General features: G+C 51.7%; 1 protein-coding gene across 3 annotated transcripts in view; it reads right to left on the reverse strand.

Annotated features, from left to right (window-relative positions):
• Positions 1 to 2,046: 2,046 nt before the first annotated feature.
• Positions 2,047 to 24,676, reverse strand: part of MOB2 (MOB kinase activator 2) — an 84,860-nt gene continuing 62,230 nt past the window's right edge. Inside the window, exons 1-5 of one of the 3 annotated variants that reach the window (XM_038764494.1) lie at positions 20,059 to 20,144; positions 7,504 to 7,664; positions 5,828 to 5,921; positions 3,301 to 3,425; positions 2,047 to 2,349 (exon numbers count right to left, since the gene is read on the reverse strand). In XM_038764494.1, coding sequence (XP_038620422.1) covers positions 2,069 to 2,349; positions 3,301 to 3,425; positions 5,828 to 5,921; positions 7,504 to 7,664; positions 20,059 to 20,144 — 747 coding nt within the window. In that variant the 3' untranslated portion in view covers positions 2,047 to 2,068. Of the gene's footprint in view, positions 2,350 to 3,300; positions 3,426 to 5,827; positions 5,922 to 7,503; positions 7,665 to 20,058; positions 20,145 to 24,676 lie in introns of those variants that run through there. The other 2 variants (XM_038764495.1, XM_038764496.1) reach the window with 2 other exon arrangements.

Consider the following 24,676-nt stretch of genomic DNA (forward strand, 5'->3'; position numbering starts at 1 on the left):
CCCTTACTATGTGCAAAGCACTGTTCTAAGCGCTGGGGAGGTTACAAGGTGATCAGGTTGTCCCACGGGGGACTCATAGTCTTAATCCCCATTTTACAGATGAGGTAACTGAGGCCCAGAGAAGTGAAGTGACTTACCCAGTCACACAGCTGACAATTGGCAGAGCCGGGATTTGAACCTCTGACTCCAAAACCCGTGCTCTTTCCACTGAGCCACGCTGCTTCTCCTCTCTTTGAAAAGAGAGGGTAAGTGGTGCCCAGCTGCCCTGCCCGTATTGCACTCTCCAGGATGCTTAGTACAGTGCTCTGCACACAATAACCACACAATAAATACCATCGATTGACTGATTCCTGCTCCCCGTGGGGTGGGGCAGGGGTCCAGGCCCACGTGCAGCCTCCAATCTCTTCCTGATTGTCAGAGCAGGCCCAGGATGCAAAGGCCTTTTTTTAAAATGGTTGGTCATATAATAATAATAATGATATTTGTTAAGCACTTACTAGGTGCCAAGCACTGTTCTAAGCACTGGGGGGGATACAAGGTAATCATGTTGTCCCACATGGGGCTCACAGTCTTAATCCTCACTTACAAATGAGGTAACTGAGGTAGAGAAGTTAAGTGATTTGCCCCAAGTCACACAGCTGACAAGTGCCCTGCACACAGTAAGCGCTCAATAAATACGATTGAATGAATGAATGAAAATGGCGGAGCCAGGATTAGAACCCATGACCCCCGACTCCCAAGCCTGTGCTCTTCCCACTGAGCCGCGCTGCTTCGCATAATCCACGTCTCACGTTGGAGCTCACGGTCTTAATCCCCATTTTGTAGGTGACATAACTGAGGCGCGGAGAAGTGAAGTGACTTGCCTAAAGTCACAGAGCAGACAAGCGATGGAGCCAGGATTAACCCCCAGGTCCTTCTGACTCTCAGGCTGGGGCTCTTCCCCACCCCTAAGCGCCCCTCTCCCCCCAAGCCCTGTGGAGATCAGCTGGGTTGGCTGGGGGACGGGTGGGAATCCTGCAGACAGAAATGAACGCTGACCACTGGTAGGATTTTTTTTTATTATTTCTGAACAGCGAAACTAAAATAAGCCAAAGGTATAATTATACGTCGCAGCCGTCTCTCGAGCGGGGGCTCCCCGGGACTCCCCACCCACCAACTCCCGCTGCCCTGATGGAATTGAGACAGAGGGGACGGCTGTTCCCGCCCCCCCCAAATCTACCAGTTTCTGGATCTCCGTCTCGGACCCCTGGTGGGCCGCGGTCGGGGGATCCGGCAGGGAAGCCCCCCACGTCGTATGAGGTGGGGTGGGGGGTGTCTGGCCGGCCCACCCCGAGGCAGGGGGAGTAGCCCCCCGACCCTCCATCCGCACCAACCCCTCAGTGGCCGGGTTGGTCTCCCTCCACACCAGGATTGGGGCCCGGCCCCCCGGACTGCGGGGAGGGTCCTTCCCTCCAAACCCACCCTAAAAACGTCAGCGCAAGAGTCTGGGGTGCAGGGGCGGGGAGGCCATTTACAGAGGAAAAGGCGCCACTCAGAATAATATATATTTTCTTAAAAAGGGCAGCGCCGCCCCCTTGGAGAAGGAAGGTTGGGGGGTGGGGAGGGGGAGAGACGGTCATAGAGACGGACTTGCCCTGGCGGAAAATCGCACCCCACCCCCCGACAGCATCCGATCATCGCTCCCTCTCCAACTTCGCCTCTAAAAACAGCACTCTTCTGCCCGGAAAAAACAAAAAAAAACAAAACCCAACACACCAAGGGTCCCGGGGAGGGGAGGGGATGGGAGGAGAGGGGGTCCCGGGAGAGGGAGGGGAGGCAAAACCATCATTCTTGCCCCCGCCCCCGGAGAAGCCAGAGGGCAGACCGTCCTCGGGGGACTCTGGATGCAGTAGCATAGCTTCGTAGAACTGTCATCGCTGCCGAAGGCCGGTATACATATATATATATGTATATATATATATATATATGCACATATACACACATATATAATATATAATATTGTTTCTTTGTAAGTATTCATGTTAGTTTTGCTCTGGGAGACGGGGGTCGGGGGTGGGGGGGGTGGGGCTCATCTCTCCTTGACGTGGTTCTGTGCCCCGGCCCCGGCCCCGGCCCCGCTCCCGCAGAGCACTTCGGTGAGGTCGCCCATGACGGTGGTCTCCTTGCAGTCCACCAGGTTGAATTCGCGGACGAAGAGGATGAAGTGGATGTAGAGCGTGTTCAAGTGTCCGTGGAGCTCCAGGGCCAGGGTCTCCTTGAAGTGGGACGAATAGATGTGGGCCAGGACGTGGAACAGGTATTTGCAAATCTTCTTCACCAGCGACTCGAAGGACAGGGGGAATTCCTTGCCTGGATCGGGGTGGGCATGATAATAATCGTGGTGTTTGTTATTGGGCACAATAATAATAACAATCGTGGTCTTTGTTATACGCTTACTACGTGCCGGGCCCTGAAAGAAACACTGGGGTGGACCCAAGCCAGTGGGGTTGGACGCAGTCCCGGTCCCAAGTGAGGCTCGCGGCCTCGATCCCCATTTTCCGGATGAGGGAAGTGAGGTCTAGAGAAGTGAACTGACTTGCCCGAGGTCACCGAGCAGACAAGCGGTGGGAGTGGTTGTGGGTTCTAATTCCGGTTCTGCCACTTGTCTGCTGTGTGACCTCAGTGGAAAAGAGCCCGGGCTTTGGAGTCAGGGGTCATGGCTTCAAATCCCAGCTCACCGACTGTCAGCTGTGTGACTCTGGGCAAGTCACTTCACTTCTCTGGGCCTCAGTTCCCTCATCTGAAAAATGGGGATGATGACTGTGAGCCCCCCGTGGGACAACCTGATCACCTTGTTACCTCTCCAGCGCTTAGAACAGTGCCTTACACATAGTAAGCGCTTAATAAATGCCATCATTATTTTTAAGTCACAACTTCTCCGGGCCTCAGTTACCTCATCTGTAAAATGGGGCTTGAGACTGTGAGCCCCCCGTAGGACAATCTGATAATCTTGTATCGACCCCAGATCTTAGTACAGTGCTTGGCACATAGTAAGCGCTTAACAAATACCATCATTATTATTACTATTATCATTATTAAGGGAGGGCCGTTTGGGCAGCCATGGGGGCCGAGGCGGGGAGCCTCCACCATGGGGTCTTCCCAGCTCGCTCACCACTAGGCCACCCAGGGGTCTGAGGGGGCGAGGGGGTGGCGGGAGACGGAGGCCCCTTTAGAGACCCTCAGGGGATGCTCCGGACCACTCTAGCACCGGCCCGAGGTGGCCCGCCCTCCCTCGGGGTGGGGGCGGGGGTGGGCCCGTACCGTATTTGGTGGGGAAGATGTCCTCGTCGGTGACCAGCTTCTGCACGGAGCTCATGACGAAGTCGACGTACTGAGGGGCCGTGCACTTCACCTTCTTACCCCGCTCGTCGTACCAGTAGTGTTGCCTGCGGACACGGCCGACTCACGGGGGGCCCCCAGACCCCGTCACCCCCGGCCCGGAACCCCGCCGCCGGCACCCCGGGACCCCTCCCCGACTCAAGCCAAGATGACGTTCGGTCCACCTCTGCCTCAAGACCCTCCAGTGGTTTCCCTCCATTGCCCCTGTGGGACAACCTGATCACCTTGTAACCTCCCCAGTGCTTAGAACAGTGCTTTGCACATAGTAAGTGCTTAACAAATACCAAACTCCTCTCCATCGGCTTTAAAGCCCTCAATCCCGTCGCCCCCTCCTACCTCACCCCGCTGCTCTCCCCCTCCTACCCAGCCGGCACACTTCACTCCCCAAGGCCAACCTTCTCACTGTCCCTCCATCTCGTCTATCTCGCCACTGACCTCTCGCCCACGTCCTGCCTCTGGCCTGGAACGCCCTCCCTCCTCATAGCCGACAGACGATGACTCTGTCCTCCTCTTCCAAGCTTTCTTGAAGGCCCATCTCCTCCAGGAAGCCCTCCCTGACTAAGCCCCCCGCCTTCCTCTTCTCCCACTCCCGCGTGGCTCAGTGGAAGGAGCACGGGCTTGGGAGTCAGAGGTCAAGGGTTCTAATCCCGGCTCTGCCACGTCTGCCGTGTGACCTTGGGCAAGTCACTTCACTTCTCTGAGCCTCGGTTGCCTCATTTGCAAAATGGGGATTAAGACTGTGAGCCCCACATGGGACAACCTGATCACCTTGTATCCCTCCCAGCACTTAGAACAGTGCTTCGCACATAGTAAGCTTTTAACAAATGCCATTATTATTATTATTTACTATGATTATTATCCCCCCTCCTACCCCCACAGCACTCACATCCATATTCATCATTTTATTTATTTATTTATTTATTTATTTAATTCATTCATTCATTTATTTCTATTCACAACTGTCACCGCCCCTAGACTGTAAGACTGTCGTGGGCAGGGGATGTGTCTGTTCTCTTGTTCAATTTTTGTTTTCCAAGGGTATTTGTTAAGTGCTTATTACGTGCTTATTACGTACTAAGTGCTAGGGTAGACACAGGCTAATCAGTTGGACGCGGTCCCTGTACCACCTGGTGTTCACAGTCTTAACCCCCATTTTACAGATGAGGGAACTGAGGCCCAGAGAAGGGAAGTGACTCTCACGGTCACACAGCAGACAAGTGGCCGAGCTGGGATTAGAACTCAGGTCCTCTCACTCCCAGGCCCAGGCTCTATCCACTAGGCCATGCTGTTTCATGTCTTCCGGGTATACCGTTCTCGCCCAAGCCCTCAGCACCCAGTAGGCACTGGATAAAAGCCAAGGACTGCAGGCCTGCCCCTCTCTGTCTCTCTCAGGGCCCTGAGATATGTTGCCAATTTGTACTTCCCAAGCGCTTAGTCCAGTGCTCTGCACATAGTAAGCGCTCAATAAATACGATTGATGATGATGATGATGATGATGATGATGAGAGTCTCTGCCCCTGACCTCCCCTCTGCCCCCTCCCACCAAAAAACGATCCGCAATGGCCACGAAATGCCCCTGGGCCTCAGTTTCCCCCAGGAAGCGTGTTTTTGAGCAGAGTCTACGCCTAACCCCGGTCTGCCCCCGACTGCTCCCAGCCTGCCTCCAGCCAGGGCTGCCCTCAGCCTAGCTCCCACGTACCCTCGGCGTAGCCACCGTCTTCCCTCTGCCCTAGTCCCCAGGCTGCCTCCGGGCTAGCCCCCATCTTCCCTCAGCCTAGCCCCAGGCCTAGCCCCCCGTCTGCCTCCAGCCTAGCTCCCGTCTGCCTTGTCCCTGATCTGGGCGAGTCCCAGGATCCCTCAGGGCCTCAACGTCCTCACCTGTAAAATGGGGATCAGACTGCTGCTCTCCCTGCCTCCCCAGGCTGGGCTCTATGGGGATAAGACAGGTCGTGGGAAACCAAATGCTCTCTTCAAAGTCAGTGTAATTATTATTATTATCAGCCTTGGCTCAGGGACCCAGTCTGGAACTCCCTGGGGACAGGAGCCCTGCCTGGATGCCCAACGCTACTCCTAATAATAGCCATAATAGTAATGAGGCATTTACCAAGCACTTACTATGTGCCAAGCTCTGCACTAAGCTCTGGGGTGGATACTTGACAATCAGGTCGGAAACGGTCCTTGTCCCACACGGGGTCGCGATCCAGGTAGGAGCGAGAACGGGTTGTGAATCCCCATTTTCCAGATGAGGGAACTGAGGCCCAGAGAGGTGAGGTGACCGGCGCAAGGTTACTCAGCAGCCAAGTGGAAGAGTCAGGATTAGAACCCAGGCCCCCTCTCTCAGACGCGAGCCGCTTGCACTCTACCGAGCGCTTGGAAGCACGGGGACGGGTTCCCTGCTGCCCCGGAGGTCCCGATCCCCGGGGAGCCCCCCGAGCTGCCCGCCACTCACGTGTTGCACACGGCCATGGTCTGGCAGGTCTCGCCCGTGCAAAACTCGGAGATGGTGCTGTACTGGAGGTTCACGTGGTGGAAGAACGTCGTGGCTGGAGGGATGGGCCGACGGACGGGAGAGAGGAAGGTCAGGGTGTGAGCCTCCGGCTCGGAGGCCAGCTGGGGGTCCCCACTGGTCCCGCCAGGGTCCGGCTCTCCCAACTCCCCAGGACCGTTCCCCATCGCCGCCTTTCCCAGCCCCGGCCCCCTTCCCAAATGACCGGATGTCCGGGGTCCTGAGGGCGGGGGGACGGCTACTCTCTTTTGGGGAGACAGAGGATCAGGGACGCTTCCCGACTCCGCCGCCCCCATGCTGCCCTCCCACCCTGCGGTCCTCGCCTGGTGGGGGTGGGCACGCCACAGTAAGTACGTAAGCTCCCCCTTAGTGTGTTGTGAGCAGGGAATTCATCTGTTTATTGTTCTATAGTCCTCCAATCAATCAATCAATCGTATTTATTGAGCGCCTACTATGTGCAGAGCACCTCCACCAAGCACTTGGTACAGTGCTCTGCAAACAGTAGGCGCCCAATAAATTCAACTGAATAAATGAACTCACGAATACTATAATTATCACTCTTCTTTTCCCTGATCTCTCTCCCTCCCTTCCTTCCTCTCAGAGTGGGAGCTCTGGTCAGGCAACAGGGACTGGGTCGAGTTCAGGCTTGGGACTCCGGGGACTCGAGTTCTAATTCTGGCTCCACCACTTGTCTGCTCTGCGACCTTAGGCAAGTCATTTCACTTCTTTTGGCCTCAGTTATCTCATCTGTAAAATGGGGATGAAGACTGTGAACCCCACTTGGGACAGGGGCTGTGTCCAACCCAATTATATTGTACCTACCCCAGGGCTTAGTAGAGTTCCTGGTACAGAGTACCAAGTACCAAGCACCAAGCGTTTAACAAACACCACCGTTATTTGATTACCCTATAAATGCTTTAGGGCTTAGCTCAGTGCTTGGCACAGAGTAAGAGCAGCATGGCCTAGTGGAAAGAGCCTGGGCCTGGGCATCTGAGCACCTGGGTTCTAATCCCAGCTCTGCCATTTGCCTGTTGTGTGACCTTGGCAAGTCAATTTGCTTCTCTGTGCCTCAGTTCCCTCACCTGCAAAATGGAGACTTCATTCCTGTCCTCCCTTCCACTTAGGCTGGGAACTCCACACAGGACCTGATGATCTTTTATCTACCCTAGCGCTTAGTACAGTGCTTGGCACCCAATAAGCCCATAACAAATACCACAATTACTATTATTACTTCAATTCTGACTCACCACCGGCCTGCAGTGGGACCTTGGGCAAGTCACTCTGCTGCTCTGTGCCTCGTTGTCCTCATCTGCAAAAAGGGGATTTAATCCTTGCTCTCCCTCCTCCTTGGACTACAAGCCCCATGTGGGACCTGAAGATGATCTATCTACTTCAGCGCCTAATAGAGTGCTTGGCCATAGTAAGTGCTTAACAAATATGGCGATTATCATAAATGCCCCCATTATTGGTGTAATTGGCTTGGACACGGGCCTAAGAGGGAGATGGAGCCTGGATGGACGAGGACGGTGAGGCCCAGAGAGGGTGAGTGAGCCGGCTGAGGTCACACAGCGGGCCGGGCCCTGACCCCAGAGGTGGTGGCGGGGGCGGGCCGGACTCACTGTTGCTGGCCAGCCACTCGTTGAGGTCGATCTCCCGCGGTAAGACCACCAGCTCCTTGAATTCGAAGTCGGTGATCCGGGACTTGGTGTACTCCGGCTCCAGGTAGAGTTTCCTCTCCTCGGCGGCCGGCTTCTTCCCGTTCGGCTTGGCCTTGGACTTCCTGCGAGGGGGGGACGCCGGGGAGTCAGGGACCGTGGGGAGAGGATGGGGGGACGACTCGAGTGAGGTCAGCCCCCCTCCCTACCTTCTCCCCATCCTCTTCTCTCCCCTCCTCCTCATCCTTCCTCCCCCTCTCTCCATCTTTATCCTGCTCCCCCTCCTCTACTCTCCCTCCTCCTCCCTCCCCACCAGACCCCCTCCTCCCACCCCCGGGCCCACCACCCACCCCGATGAGTTACTGGAAGGCTGGGGAGGGGGAAGAGAGGAAAAATGTCCCCCCATGTGCCAGGAACTGTTTCCCAGCTTCCCTTCCTTCTCCCGAACGCCCTTGCCTTAAAAGGGGATCTCTGGTCCGAGGGCTGGCGGGTAGGCGGCCCCCCGGGGAGGGGACGGGTCCACGACCCCTGCGACCCCCGACCTCCCAGTGGACATACAGTAAACACCCTCTGGAAACCAAACAGCGGCAACAGTCCAGGGCAGAGGCACAAACTTCTTGAAGGGAACCTGCCCGTTTGTTCCCCAGGACACCCCGCCATCCACCTCCCCACTTTTTTAAAAAAAAACTGGTATTTGTTAAGTGCTTACTTTGTGCCAGACACCGTACTAAACGCTGAGACAGATACAAGACCAGTAGGTTGGATATTTTGTCAATGATGTGCATCTAGCTTTACTTCTATTTATTCTGATGACTTGACACCTGACCACAGGTTTTGTTTTGTTTTTTCTGTCTCCACTTCTAGACTGTGCGCCTGTTGTTGGGTAGGGACCGTCTCTAAATGTTGCCAACTTGTACCTCCCAAGTGCTTAGTACAGTGCTCTGCACACAGTAAGCGCTCAATAAATACGACTGAATGAATGAACGAACTCCCTGTCCCACATGGGGCTCACAGTCTTCAGCTCCATTTTACAGATGAGGCCCAGAGAAGTGAAGTGATTGGCCCACGGTCACATAGCTGACGAGGAAGAGCCAGGATTAGAACCCAGGTCCTTCTGACTCCCGGGCCCAGGCTCTGGCCACTAGGCCGCTCTGCTTCTTGGCTTCCCACTGACTTGGTGTCTCTGGGTCTCAGTTTCCTCAGCTGAAAAATGGGGAAATCAATCCATCAATCAAATCAGTGGTGTTTATTAAGCTTTCAACCTGCTCAGGGAGGGAGAGGACAATGGAACAGAGTGGGTGGACACGTTCCGTGCCCACAAGGAGCTTTCAGTGGACAGAGCACTGAACTAAGCGCTTGGGACAGTCCAATATAACAGCACTGTTCTCTGCCCATGACAAACTGTCCTCCCTCCTACTTAAATTGGAAGCCCTATGTGGGATCTGATGATCTCGTATCTCCCCCAGCTCTTAGTACAGTGCTTAGCACATAGTCAGCACTTCCCAAATACCACAGTGATTAGTATTATTATTCTACCCATTCTCCCTGTAAAACGGGGATTGAGACTGGGAGCCCCACGTGGGACAACCTGATCACCTTGTATCCTCCCCAGTGCTCAGAACAGTGCTCGGCACATAGTAAGCGCTTAACAAATACCATTATTATCATTATTAAGACTGTGAGTCCTGTGTGAGACTGTGAGCCCACTGTTGGGTAGGGACTGTCTCTATATGTTGCCAATTTGTACTTCCCAAGCGCTTAGTACAGTGCTCTGCACATAGTAAGCGCTCAATAAATACAATTGATGATGATGTGAGACAAGCACGGTGCCTCATCTGACTGTACTGGATCAATCCCGGGGCTTAGCACAGTGCAACAACTTCAAAACACAATTATTATACGCACTGCACTCAGCCCTGGGCTAGAACCAAGGTAATCATCCCCTTGAGAACCAAGGTAATCATCCCCTTGTACAGCTGAGGAAACTGAGGCTCAGAGAGGTTCAGCGACCTGCCCGTGGTCACACAGAGGGCCCGGGTTGGAGCTGGGACTAGAACCCAGGTCTCTCGATACCCAGTCCCGGCTCCGTCTGTCTGCTGGGTTACACGAGGACACGGCTTTCTTCCAACTTCAGCATTCTGAATCATGTCTGTTTATTTGTCTTTTTTCATTACTTATTCAGCAGTTTCATGCCGACACAATCCTTCTCCTGCTACCTGTTTATAGCCTTGGTCTTCCTCGTGGTCCCATTCTTTGGACATTGCTAGGGAAGCAGCGTGGCTTCGTGGAACGAGCCCAGGCTTGGGAGTCAGAGGTTGTGGGTTCTAATCCCGGCTCTGCCAACTGTCTGCTGTGTGACCTTAGGCAAGACACTTCACTTCTCTGGGCCTCAGTGACCTCATCTGGAAAATGGGGATTAAGACTGTGAGCCCCCTGTGGGACAACCTGATCACCTTGTAACCTCCCCAGCGCTTTTAACAAATACGAACATCATTATTATTATTCACTTTTCTGGGCCTTGGTTTCCTCATCTCCTTGGCCTTATCCTTGACTCCTCTCTCTCATTCAACCCACGTATTCAATCCGTCACCAAATCCTGTCAGCCTCACCTTTACAACATCACTAAAATCCGCCCTTTCCTCTGCATCCAAACTGCTACCATGTTAATACAATCACCCATCCTGTCCCGCCTGGATTACTCCAACAGCCTCCTTGCTGACCTCCCAGCCTCCTGTCTCTCCCTACTTCACTCTGCTACCCGGATCATTTTTCTAGAAAAACATTCAGGACACATCACCCCCCACCTCAAAAAACTCCAGTGGGTGCCCATCCACCTCCGCAACAAACAAAAACTCCTCACCATTGGCTTTAAAGCCGTCCACCACCTTGCCCCCTGCTACCTCACCTCTCTTCTCTCCTTCCACAACCCGGCCCGCACACTTCACTCCTCGCGTGCCAACTTTCTCATTGTGCCTCCATCATCATCAATCATATTTATTGAGCGCTTACTGTGTGCAGAGCACTGTACTAAGCGCTTGGGAAGTACAAATTGGCAACATATAGAGACAGTCCCTACCCAACAGTGGGCTCACAGTCCATCTTGCCTGCCAACCCCTTGCCCAAATCCTGCCTCTGGTCTGGAGCCCCCTCCCTCTTCAAATCTGACAGACGATGACTCTCCCCCACTTCAAAGCCTTATTAAAGGCCCATCTCCTCCAAGACGCCTTCCCAGATTAAGCCCCACTTTCCCTCATCTCCCACTCCCTTTTTGTCGCCTTGACTTGCTCCCTTTACTCTTCCCCCCTTCCAGCCCCACAGCACTTAAATCCATATCTGTCAATTTTATTTATTTGTATTCATTCATTCATTCAATCGTATTTATTGAGCGCTTACTGTGTGCAGAGCACTGTACTAAGCGCTTGGGAAGTACAAGTTGGAAAAATATAGAGACGGTCCCTACCCAACACTGGGCTCACAGTCTAGAAGGGGGGCTCACAGTCTAGAAGGGGGATGTATTGTATTGATGTATTGTATTGTAGTGATATATTGATGTATTGTATTGATGTATTGTATTGATGTCTGTCTCCCCCTCTAGACTGTAAGCTAGTTGCGGGCAGGGAATGTGTCTGTTTATTGTTGAACTGTCCTCCCCCAAGCTCTTAGTAAAGTGTTGTGCACATGGTAAGCACTCAATAAATAGGACTGAATGAATGAATGAATGAGTCTGAATCCCTGTTCTCCTTTCTACTTAACCTGTGAGCCTCATGTGGGGCAGGGATTGTGTCTGGCCAGATTCTCTTGTATCCACCCAAGTGTTTACAGCAGTGCTTGGCACACTGTGAGCCCACTGTTGGGTAGGGACTGTCTCTATATGTTGCCAACTTGTACTTCCCAAGCGCTTAGTACAGTGCTCTGCACACGGTAAGCGCTCTATAAATACGATTGATTGATTGATACTAAGTGCTTAACAAGTGCCATAAAAATAACAATAACGGTATTTATTATTATTGGCATTATGTCTAACTCCTCTCATTCCACTCACATAGTCTGTCACCAAATCCTGCTCAGCCTTCGCGACGTCACTAAAATCCGCCCTTTCCTCTCCAACTGCCACCACGTTGATCCAAGCCCTTCTCCTCTCCCGCCTTGATGACCGTATCAGCCTCCTCGCTGACCTCCCTGCCTCCTGTCTCTTCCCACTCCACTCCATATTTCGCTCTGCTTCCCGGATCATTTTTCTAAAGAAACGTTCAGGGCATGTCATCCCCCTCCTCAAGACCCTCCAGTGGTTGCCCATTCACCTCCGCATCAGACAGAAACCCCTCACCATCCGCTTTAAAGTCCTCAATCCTCTCACCCCCTTCTACCTCACCTCGCTACTCTTGTACTATAGTCTGGCCCGCACACTTTGCTCCTCTAAGGCCAACCTCCTCGCTGGGCCTCCATCCCGCCTGTCTCGCCCCCGGCCCCTCGCCCACGTCCTGCCTCTAGCCTGGAACCCCCCCCGCTCTCTCCTCCTATCCACCAGATGGTCACTCTCCCCAGGAAAGCCGTGTGGCCCCGTGGAAAGAGTCCAGGCCCGGGAGTCAGAGGACCTGGGTCCGAATCCCCCCACCCGCCCTGCCCTACCTCCTTTCCCTTCATTCATTCATTCATTCAATCGTATTTATTGAGTGCTTACTGTGTGCAGAGCACTGGACTAAGTGCTTGGGAAGTACAAGTTGGCAACATATAGGAACGGTCCCTACCCAACAGCGGGCTCACAGTCTCGAAGGGGGAGAGAGACAACAAAACATATTAAAATAAATAGAATAGTAAATATGTACAAGTAAAATAGAGTAATAAATCTGTACAAACATATATACAGGTGCTGTGGGGAAGGGAAGGAGTAGGGCGGAGCTCACCTCCTCCAGGAGGCCTTCCCAGACTGAGCCCCTTCCTTCCTCTCCCCCTTGCCCACCTCTCCATCCCCCGCACCTTACCTCCTTCCCTTCCCCACAGCACCTGTATATATGTTTGTACAGATTTATTACTCTATTTATTTATTTTACTTGTACCTATCTATTCTATTTATTTTATTTTGTTAGTATGTTTGGTTTTGCTCTCTGTCTCCCCCTTCTAGACTGTGAGCCCACTGTTGGGTAGGGACTGTCTATGTTGCCAGCTTGTACTTCCCAAGCGCTTAGTACGGTGCTCTGCACACAGTAAGTGCTCAATAAATACGATTGATTGATTGATTGGGGAGGGGGAGAGGAAGGAGGGGGCTCAGTCTGGGAAGGCCTCCTGGAGGAGGTGAGCTCTCACCTCCTTTGAAGGGAGGAAGAGAGCTAGCTTGGCGGATGGGCAGAGAGAGGGCATTCCAGGCCAGGGGAAGGACGTGGGCAGAGGGTCGACGGCGGGACGGGCAAGAACGAGGCCCGGTGAGGAGGTGAGCGGCAGAGGAGCGGAGGGTGCGGGCTGGGCACAAGATAATGAGGTGGCTTAGTGGATACAGCACGGGCCTGGGAGAAGGTCATAGGTTGTAATCCTGGCTCCGCCACTGATCTGCTGTGTGCCCTTGGGAGAGTCACTTCACTTCTCTGGACCTCAGTTACCTCACCTGTAAAATGGGGATTGAGACTGGGAGCCCCACGTGGGGCAGGGAGTGGGTCTGACGCGATTTACTTGTACCCACCCCAACACTTATTCGGTGCCTGGTACATAGAAAGCGCTTAACAAATACCGCAGTTATTATTATATGGGTGTCACAGCCTACAGAAAGGGAGACTAGGTATTAAATCCCCAGTTTCAAGATGAGGGAACCGAGGTCCAGAGAGGTGAAGTGACTTGCCCAAGGGTCACACAGGAGACGAGCGGTAGAGCCGGGATTAGAATCCAGGTCCTCTGCCTTCCAGGACTGTGTTCTTTCAACTCTCCAGGTTGGCCCTGGGATAATCTTAGCCTCAGACCAATTCCATCACCGGTTACACATTTCAAAAGTAGCCATGGTATTTAAGGGAGTGTCTGCCCAATCAAATAATCGGTGGGTCTCATCGAGTGTTTCCTGTGTGCAGAGCACTTGGGAGAGTCCAATGCAACAGACGCGTTCCCTGCCCACAAGGAGCTGAAGGTCTAGTTAGGGAGACAGACGTTACTATAAATAAATAAATGACGGATATGGACAGAAGTGCTGTTGGGCTGAGGGTAGGGGGGAATAAAGAGAGCCTGGTGTGGGCAAAGCACTGTGCTAAGTGCCTGGGTACTGTACTCTCCCAAGCACTTAGTACAGTGCTCTGCACACTGTAAACAACTCAATAAATACGCTGGAATGAATGAATGAATGAGAGTGGCCTTAGTTTCAGAGCAGTAATTTCTCCATTGAAGCCTCCAAAAAATTATTCACCTAAAACCAACTACGCAGCGAAAACCAAAGCCGTTCCCTGCCATTAAGGTTATTATTTAGCAGCATCATAATTAAGTATGCTAACGACAATAACGCCACCACCGGGTTATCTTATCCTCACTGGCAAAAGTGGCCTTTTTTGAGCGCATACTGGGTGCAGAGCGTTGGACTAAGCGCTTGGGAGAGATCAACAGAACAGCGTTGGTAGAAACGTTCCCTGCCCAAGACGAGCTTATAGTCTTCGACTAATCAGTGGTTCATTCATTCATTCAATCGTATTTATTGAGCGCTTACTGTGTGCAGAGCACTGCAATAAGAGCTTCGGAAGTACAAGTTGGCAACATATAGAGACGGTCCCTACCCAACAATGGGCTCGCAGTCTAGAAGGGGGAGACAGACAACAAAACATGTATTTTGGGTTTTTTGTATTTATTGAGTGCTTACTGTGTGCCAGGCACTGGATTAAACGCTTGGGAGAGTCCTATACAGCGCTATAACGAACTTCGTTCCTCTAATGCTATCCACCTCCCTGGCCCTTGATCTCGTCTACGTCACCACCGACCTTTCGCCCACGTCCTGCCTCTGGCCTGGATCGCCCTCCCTCCTCAAACCCCCAGACAATGACTCTCCCCACCTCTTCCATGCCTTATTGAAGGCTCATCTCCTCCAAGAGGCCTTCCCTGATTCAGCCCTCCTTTCCTCTTTTCCCACTCCCTTCTGCGAAGCCCTAACATAAGCCCTTTCTTCATCCCCCCTCCCAGCCCCACACCACTTATGCTCATATCCGTCAATTCCTCATTTCTATTAATCTCTGTCTCTTCCCTTGAGCTCCTTGTGGGCAGGGAATGTATCTGTTGTTATATTGTACTGTCCAGAGCGCTTTGCACAGTGCTCTGCGCACAGTAAGTGTTCAATAAAAACGACTGACTGAATGAATTCCCTGTCCACAAGGAGCTTCCAGTTTGGAGGACTTCCCTCCCACCTCCCGGCCTCTCTCTGTTGGGGTTCTCCCACCCCCCCCGCAGCTGGGGTCTGAATGGGTTGGGGGGTGGGTTTACAATCCCACGGGGGAGACCCCCAAACCCCACCCCTGGGTCGGTCTGCCTTGCCCCTTCTGGCTCGGAGTCAGCGAGGCTGACCGAGTCCCGGAATTCCCAAAAGGAAGCAGCAGAAAAAGGTCCCCAGACCCACGCGGTGATTATCCCAAGTGAACGGCGGAGCAAGGTTCCCCCAAACCTGGACCCCAAATACCCAAAGGTCCCCCAAGCGCAGGCCGTAATTATCCAAAGTGAATGGTGTCTCTGTTGCCGAATTTCCAAGCGCTTAGTCCAGTGCTCTGCACACAGCAAGCGCTCAATAAATACGATTGAATGAATGAATGGTGGACCGAGACCACCCCCCACCAAACTAGGGCCGGAATTATCCAACTGGAGCAGCGGAAAAAGGTCCCCCCAACACCCGGGCCGTAATTATCTAAAGTGAACGACAGAAGAAGGTCCCCCAAACCCAGGCCGTAATTACCCAAAGGGGGCAGCAGAAAAAAGTCCTTAGGACCCCGGCCCCAGTGATCCAAAGTGAACGGCACAGCGAGGTTCCCCGAACCCAGGCCGTAATGACCCAGTGGGAGCAACGGAAACAGGTCTCCCAAACCCAGGCCATAACGACCCAAAGAGAGCAGCGGGGAAAAGGTGCCCCTGACCCAGGCTGTAATTATCCAAAGTGAACGACGGAACAAGTCCCCCAGATCCAGGCCGTAATTACCCGATGGGAGCAACGGAACCAGGTCCCCTAAATTTGGGCCGTAATTACACCAAGTTGGCAATGGAAAAAGCTCCCTAAAACCCGGCCTATAATTACTCGAAAACGTCCCCCAGACCTGGGTTGTAATGACCCAAAGTGAACAGTGAACAGAGGCTAAACTGCAGCCCCCTCCCCTCGTCCCTCCCCTTCGAGGGGGCCAAGGATAACTTCTCTGTGCCTCGGTTACCTCATCTGTCAAATGGGGATTAAGACTGTGAACCCCGCGTGGCCTCCCTTCAAGGCCCTACTGAGAGCTCACCTCCTCCAGGAGGCCTTCCCAGACTGAGCCCCTTCCTTCCTCCCCCCCTCGTCCCCCTCTCGATCCCCCCATCTTACCTCCTTCCCTTCCCCACAGCACCTGTATATATGTATATATGTTTGTACAGATTTATTACTCTATTTATTTATTTATTTTACTTGTACATATCTATTCTATTTATTTTATTTTGTTAGTATGTTTGGTTTTGTCTCCCCCTTTTAGACTGTGAGCCCACTGTTGGGTAGGGACTGTCTCTATATGTTGCCAATTTGTACTTCCCAAGCGCTTAGTACAGTGCTCTGCACACAGTAAGTGCTCAATAAATACGATTGATTGATTGATTGACAACCTGATTACCCTGTATCTACCCCAGTGCTTAGAATGGTGCTTGGCACATAGTAAGTGCTTAACAAATACCATCATTATTAATATTATGACATATCTCCTTAGCCACTTTGACAATGCCGATCAATCAATCCGTGGTATTTACTGAGTGCTTACTGGGTGCAGAGCACTGTACTCAGCACTGGGAAGAGTACATCACAGTCGAATTAGCAGACACATTCCTGGCCACAACAAGCTCACAGTCTAGAGGATGAGTACCGTTGAGCGTGGGGGAAACCAAGTCCAGAACAACGGTGGATCTTGGCGTCTCCTCAGACCATCATCATCATCAATCGTATTTATTGAGCGCTTACTATGTGCAGAGCACTGTACTAAGCGCTTGGGAAGTACAAATTGGCAACATCTAGAGACAGTCCCTACCCAACAGTGGGCTCACAGTCTAAAAGGGGGAGACCATCAGACCCTCCTCTAGACTGAACGGCCTGAATGGCTAGAGCCTGGGCCTGGGTGTCGGAAGGACTTGGGTTCTAATTCCGGCTCTGCCACTTGTCTGCTTTGTGACCTTGGGTGAGTCATTTCACTTCTCTGGGCCTCGGTTTCCTCATCCGTAACATGGGGATTAAGACTCCTGGCACTTAATAATAATAATGATGGCATTTATTAAGCACTTACTATGTGCAAAGCACTGTTCTAAGCACTGGAGGGATTCAAGGTGATCAGGTTGTCCCACAGGGGGGCTCACAGTCTTAATCCCCATTTTACAGATGAGGTCACTGAGGCCCAGAGAAGTTAAGTGACTTGCCCAAAGTCACACAGCTGACAAGTGGCGGAGCCGGGATTTGAACCCACGGCCTCTGACTCCAAAGCCCGGCCTCTTTCCACTGAGCTAAGCTGCTTCTCTGCTTAGAACGGCGCTTGGCATATAGTAAGTGCTTAATGAATACCATCGTCATTATTATTATTATTGGAGGTTTTTGAGGAGGGGAGCGAAGAGTTCCAAGTGGCATTTAAAAAAGAAAAATGATTTAAGGGGTTGTATGTGTGAGAGATTGGTGTCCTCTTCTAGACACTTTTTTTTTTTGATCATCATCAATCGTATTTATTGAGCGCTTACTATGAGCAGAGCACTGTACTAAGCGCTTGACACTTAAACTGGTCCTTCTCTGTAAACTGGTCTTCTTTTGCATGTGGAGCTGTGAGGTGAAAATGGAAAATTGTGTGAGTGTGTGTGTGTGTGTGTGTGTGTGTGTGTAATAACTGGTACTTGCTAAGTGCTTACTATGTGACAGGCACTGTGCTAAACACTGGGGTGGATACAAGCAAATCGGGGTAGACACAGTCCCGCTCCCACCTGGGGATCCCGGTCTCAATCTGCATTTTCCAGATGAGGGAACTGAGGCCAGGAAAAGTGAAGTGACTTGGCCAAGGTCAGCCGGCAGACATGCGGCGGAGCCGGGATGAGGAGCCACGACCTTGTGAGTCCCAGGTTCGGGCGCCAGCTATTGGGCCACAGGACCAAGGGGGAAGAGAGAGAGAGAGACAGGAGCCCGCTGTTGGGTAGGGACCGTCTCTATATGTTGCCGACTTGTACTTCCCAAGCGCTTAGTCCAGTGCTCTGCACACACTAAGCGCTCAATAAATACGATTGAATGAATGAATGAATGGAGAGAGAGGAGGGAGAGAGTGGGATAGAGAGAGGGGCCTGCTGTTGGGTGGGGACCGTCTCTATATGTTGCCAACTTGTACTTCCCAAGTGCTTAGTACATCATCATCATCATCATCAATCGTATTTATTGAGCGCTTACTATGTGCAGAGCACTGTACTAAGCGCTTGGGAAGTACAAATTGGCAACATATAGAGACAGTCCCTACCCAACAGTGGGCTCACAGTCTAAAAGGGGGTGACAGAGAACAAAACCAAACATACTAACAAAATAAAGTAAATAGGATAGATATGTACAAGTAAAATAAATAAATAAATAGAGTAAAAAAATATGTACAAACATATATCCATATATACAGGTGCTGTGGGGAAGGGAAGGAGGTAAGATGGGGGGGATGGAGAGGGGGACGAGGGGGAGAGGAAGGAAGGGGCTCAGTCTGGGAAGGCCTCCTAAGTACAGTGGGAAGTACAGTGCTCTGCACACAATAAGCGCTCAATAAATACGACTGAATGAATGAATGGAGAGAGAGAGAGGAGCCCACTGTTGGGTGGGGACCGTCTCTATATGTTGCCGACTTGTACTTCCCAAGTGCTTAGTACAGTGCTCTGCACACAGTAAGCGCTCAATAAATACGACTGAATGAATGAATGGAGAGAGAGGAGGGAGAGAGAGGAGTTTTTGTGTTTGTGTGTGTGTGCGCGCATGTGTGTGTGTATGTGTGGAGTCCCCGCGCCCTACCTGGGGCACGCACCCACCCACCCACCATGTCGGGGGCCACGGTGCCCTTGGGGCACACGGGGGCTGGCACCCACATGGGCACACACAAGGCAGGCCCGGGCACACAGGGGCACGTCGGGCACACAGGCAGGACCGGGAGAGGGACACACACCCACACAACACACACACACTCTCTCTATCTCTTTTTGGGGCACACTTACACGCACAACCTCCCTTTCTCCCCCCCATCCGGACCGGCACACGTGCTCTCCGGACACACAAGACACACACAGGGACACACACACCGCACACGTGCTCTCCGGACAGACAGACAGAGGGACAGGCAGGCTGTCCCCGGGCGGCGGCCCTTGGGGCAGACAGGGGACGAGGGGAGGGTGGTATTTATTGAGCGCTTACTGTGTGCAGAGCACTGTACTAAGCGCTTGGGAAGTCCAAGTTGGCAACATATAGAGACAGTCCCTACCCAACAGTGGGCTCACAGTCTAGAAGGGGGAGACAGAGAACAAAACCAAACATATTAACAAAATAAAATGAAGAGAATAGATATGTACAAGTAAAATAAATAGAGTAATAAATATGTACAAACATATTTGTACATATGAGAGGCTGCAGGGAGGCTTAATAATAACAATTGTGGTTTTTCTTGATGATGATGATGATCAATCAGTCAATCAATCGTATTTATTGAGCGCTTACTGTGTGCAGAGCACTGTACTAAGCGCTTGGGAAGTCCAAGTTGGCAACATATAGAGACGGTCCCTACCCAACAGTAGGCTCACAGTCTAGAAGGGGGAGACAGAGAACAAAATCAAACATATTAACAAAATAAAATAAATAGATATGTACAAGTAAAATAAAGAGTAATAAATATGTACAAACATATTTGTACATATAAGAGGCTGCAGGGAAGCTTAATAATAACAATTGTGGTTTTTCTTGATGATGATGATGATGATGATCAATCAATCGTATTTACTGAGCGCTTACTGTGTGCAGAGCACTGTACTAAGCGCCTGGGAAGTCCAAGTTGGCAACATCTAGAGACAGTCCCTACCCAACAGTGGGCTCACAGTCTAGAAGGGGGAGGCAGAGAACAAAACCAAACATATTAACAAAATAAAATGAATAGAATAGATATGTACAAGTAAAATAAATAGAGTAATAAATATGTACAAACATATATACATATATACAGGTGCTGTGGGGAAGGGAAGGAGGTAAGATGGGGGGGATGGAGAGGGGGACGAGGGGGAGAGGAAGGAAGGGGCTCAGTCTGGGAAGGCCTCCTGGAGGAGGTGAGCTCTCGGTGCCCGTTGCCCGGGCTTGCTGACCTGAGGGCCGTGCCCAGGGCCCGCAGGACGGTCTTGCAGCCGAGCCCGGGCCGGGCCCCCGGGGGCCTGCAGGCGTCGCCCACCATGGTGCGGGCGATGGGCGATAGGTGATGGGCGATGGGCGATAGGCGATAGGTGATGGGCGATGGGCCACAGGTGATGGGCGATGGGCTCCGGACACCTTCAGCCGCCCCCAAGGCCCCGCCCAAAGCCCACGGGCCCCCGCCCTCAGCCAGAAGCAGCGTGGCTCAGTGGAAAGAGCCCGGGCTTGGGAGTCTGAGGTCGTGGGTTCAAATCCCGACTCTCCGCCGCTTGTCTGCTGGGTGACTTTGGGCGAGTCACTTCACTTCTCGGGGCCTCAGTTCCCTCATCTGGAAAAATGGGGATGAAGACTGTGAGCCCCCCGTGGGACAACCTGATCACCTTGTAACCTCCCCAGCGCTTAGAACGGTGCTTTGCACATAGTAAGCGCTTAATAAATGCTGTCATTATATATTATTATATCTCCCCCTCGTCCCCCTCTCCGTCCCCCCCCATCTTACCTCCTTCCCTTCCCCACAGCACCTGTATATATGTATATATTACTCTATTTATTTATTTATTTTACTTGTACATATCTATTCTATTTATTTTATTTTGTTAGGATGTTTGGTTTAGTTGTCTGTCTCCCCCTTTTAGACTGTGAGCCCACTGTTGGGTAGGGACTGTCTCTATATGTTGCCAAATTGTACTTCCCAAGCGCTTAGGACAGTGCTCTGCACACAGTAAGCACTCAATAAATACGACTGATGATGATGATTATTATTATTAATCAATCAATCGTATTTATTGAGCGCTTACTGTGTGCAGAGCACTGTACTAAGCGCTTAGGAAGTACAAGCTGGCAACATATAGAGACAGTCCCTACCCAACAGTGGGCTCGCAGTCTATTATTATTCTCGGAGCCTCAGTGACTTCATCTGTAAAACGGGGATGAAGACTGTGAGCCCCCCGGGGGACAACCTCATCACCCTGTCACCTCCCCAGCGCTTAGAACGGTGCTTTGCACCTAGTAAGCGCTTACTTAACAAATACCATCATTATTATTGTTTTTATCCATCAGGCCACGCCCCCAGTCATTCATTCATTCATTCATTCAATCGCAGCAGCGTGGCTCAGTGGAAAGGGCCCGGGCTTTGGAGTCAGAGAGGTCGTGGGTTCGAATCCCGCCTCCGCCAACTGTCAGCTGTGTGACTTTGGGCAAGTCACTTCACTGGGCCTCTGTTCCCTCATCTGTCAAATGGGGATTAGTGCTCTGCACATAGTAAGTAATGATGGCATTTGTTAACATGATGGCATTTGTTAACAAGGTCACACAGCAGACATGTGGCAGAGCGGGATTCGAACCCATGACCTCTGACTCCAAAGGCCGGGCTCTTTATTTATTTATTTATTTTACTTGTACATTTCTATCCTATTTTATTTTGTTGGTATGTTTGGTTCTGTTCTCTGTCTCCCCCTTCTAGACTGTGAGCCCACTGTTGGATAGGGACCGTCTCTATCTGTTGCCAACTTGTACTTCCCAAGCGCTTAGTACAGTGCTCTGCACATAGTAAGCGCTCAATAAATACGATTGATTGATTGATTTCCACTGAGCCACGCTGCTTCTCAAGTAAGCGCTCAATAAATACGATTGATGATGATGATTACGGCTGTGAGCCCCACGTGGGACAACGTGATCACCTTGTATCCTCCGCAGCGCTTACAGCAGTGCTTTGCATATAGTAAGCGCTTAACAAATACCATCATCATCAGCATCGTATTTTTGAGCGCTTACTGTGTGCAGAGCACTGTACTAAGCGCTTGGGAAGTACAAGTTGGCAACATATGGAGGCGGTCCCTACCCAAACCGCCCACCCACCGGGCCCCACACAGCCCCCCGGCCTCCATTCATTCATTCAATCCTATTTATTGAGCGCTTACCGTGTGCTCCCGCAAACCAGCTCGGGCAGCTTCGTCCGGGCCCACCCTGTGCCCGCCCCCAGACACGCCCGCAGATCCTAAACCCCGCCCGGACACACTTCATTTATTCACTCCCTTCAAGTCACTCATTCAATCAATCAATCAATCGCATTTATTGAGCTCTTACTGAGTGCAGAGCGCTGTAATCATAACAAAGGAATTTGTTAAGCGTTTACTACGTGCAAAGCACTCTTCTAAGCCCAAGGAGATCGGGTTGTCCCACTGGGGGTTCACAGTCTTCATCCCCATTTTACAGATGAGGTCACTGAGGCCTGGAGAAGTCAAGTGGGGCAGCGTGGCTCAGTGGAAAGAGCCCGGGCTTTGGAATCAGAGGTCATGGGTTCGAATCCTGGCTCCGCCACATGTCTGCTGTGTGACCTTGGGCAAGTCACTTAACTTCTCTGAGCCTCAGTTACCTCACCTGTAAAATGGGGATTAAGACTGTGAACCCCACATGGGACAACCTGATCACTTTGTATCCCCCCCCCCCCGCGCTTAGAACAGTGCTTTGCACGTAGTAAGCGCTTAACAAATGCCAACATTATTATTATTAAGTGACTTGCCCAAAGTCACCCAGCTGACCATTGGCGGAGGCGGGATTTGAACCCATGACCTCGGACTCCAAAGCCCGGGCTCTTTTCCACTGAGCCACCCTGCTTCTCTAGGGACTGTCTCTATGTGCTGCCAACTTGTACTTCCCAAGCACTTAGTCCAGTGCTCTGCACACAGTAAGCGCTCAATAAATACGATTGATTGATTGATTGATTGATCAGGCCCCCTCCCCTGCTGCCCACCACAGAAGCAGCAGGGCGTAGTGGATTGAACACAGGATTGGGGGGCAGAAGGTCATGGGTTCTAATTCCACCTCAGCCGCCTGTCGGCTGTGTGACCCTGCGCAAATCATCATCATCATCAAGTACCATATCACTTAATTAAGTGACCTCATCTGTAAAATGTGGATGAAGACTGGGAGCCCCATGTGGGACAGGGACTGCGTCCAACCCGATTTGCTTGTATCTGCTCCAGCGCTTAGAACAGTGTCTGCCTCATAGTCAGAGGAGCAGCATGGCTTAGTGGAAAGAGACCGGGGTTGGGAGTCAGAGGTCGTGGGTTCTAATCCCGACTCCGTCACTTGTAAGATGGGTGATTTGGGGGACTTCTCTGGGCCTCAGTTATCTCATCTGTAAAATGGGCATTACAGTGCTCTGCACATAGTAAGCGCTCAATAAATACGATTGATTAAGACCCTGAGCCCCACGTGGGACAACTTGATTACCTTGTATCTACCGTAGCGCTTAGAACAGGGCTTGGAACATTGTAAGCGCTTAACAAATACCGTGCCTCGTTCTCGCCTGTCCCGCCATCGACCCCCGGCCTGGAATGGCCTCCCTCTGCCCATCCGCCAAGCTAGCTCTCTTCCTCCCTTCAAGGCCCTACTGAGAGCTCACCTCCAACAGAAGGCCTTCCCAGACTGAGCCCCCTCCTTCCTCTCCCCCTCCTCCCCCTCTCCATCCCCGCTGCCTTACCTCCTTCCCCTCCCCACAGCACCTGTATATATGTATATAGGTTTGTATGTATTTATTACTCTATTTTATTTGTACATATTTATTCTATTTATTTTATTTTAATATGTTTTGTTTTGTTCTCTGTCTCCCCCTTCTAGACTGTGAGCCCAATGTTGGGTAGGGACCGTCTCTATATGTTGCCAACTTGTACTTCCCAAGTGCTTAGTACAGTGCTCTGCATGCAGTGAGCGCTCAATAAATACGATTGAATGAATGAATGAATGAATAATCTCCTCACTCTCGGCTTCAAGGCTCTCCATCCCCTTGCCCCCTCCTACCTCCCCTCCCTTCTCTCCTTCCCCATCCCCTCCTCACTGGGCCTCTTTCTCGCCTGTCCCGCCGTCGACCCCCGGCCCCTGTCCTTCCCTTGGCCTGGAATGCTCTCCCTCTCCCTTGGCATCCGCCAAGTTAGCTCTCTTCCTCCCTTCCAAGCCCTACTGAGAGCTCACCTCCCCCAGGAGGCCTTCCCAGACTGAGCCCCCTTTTTCCTCTCCTCCTCCCCATTCCCCCCACTTCTGCCCTACCTCCTTCCCCTCCCCACAGCACTTGTATATCTATTTGTACAGATTTATTACTCTATTTATTTTACTTGTACATATTTACTATCCTATTTATTTTGTTAATGACGTGCATTATGGCCATAATTCTATTTGTTCTGACGGTTTTGACACCTGTCTACATGTTTTGCTTTGTTGTCTGTGTCCCCCTTCTAGACTGTGAGCCCATTGATGGGTAGGGACCGTCTCTATATGTTGCCGACTTGTACTTCCCAAGCGCTTAGTCCAGTGCTCTGCACATAGTAAGCGCTCAATAAATACGATTGAATGAATGAATAATCATTATCATCATCATCAAATACCATAACTATTATTAAACCAGTTCAGCCACATTCGAGGGGAGCGGTGCCCTGCCCCCGCCGAAAACAAGTCCCGCCACATTCACCACGAGCACACGCGTGGCTCAGTGGAAAGAGCCCCGGCTTGGGAGTCAGAGGTCATGGGTTCGAATCCCAGCTCCGCCAATGGTCAGCTGTGTGACCTTTAGCAACTCAC

Source organism: Tachyglossus aculeatus, chromosome 22 (genome assembly GCF_015852505.1).
Source record: "Tachyglossus aculeatus isolate mTacAcu1 chromosome 22, mTacAcu1.pri, whole genome shotgun sequence".
NCBI classification, from domain to species: domain Eukaryota; kingdom Metazoa; phylum Chordata; class Mammalia; order Monotremata; family Tachyglossidae; genus Tachyglossus; species Tachyglossus aculeatus.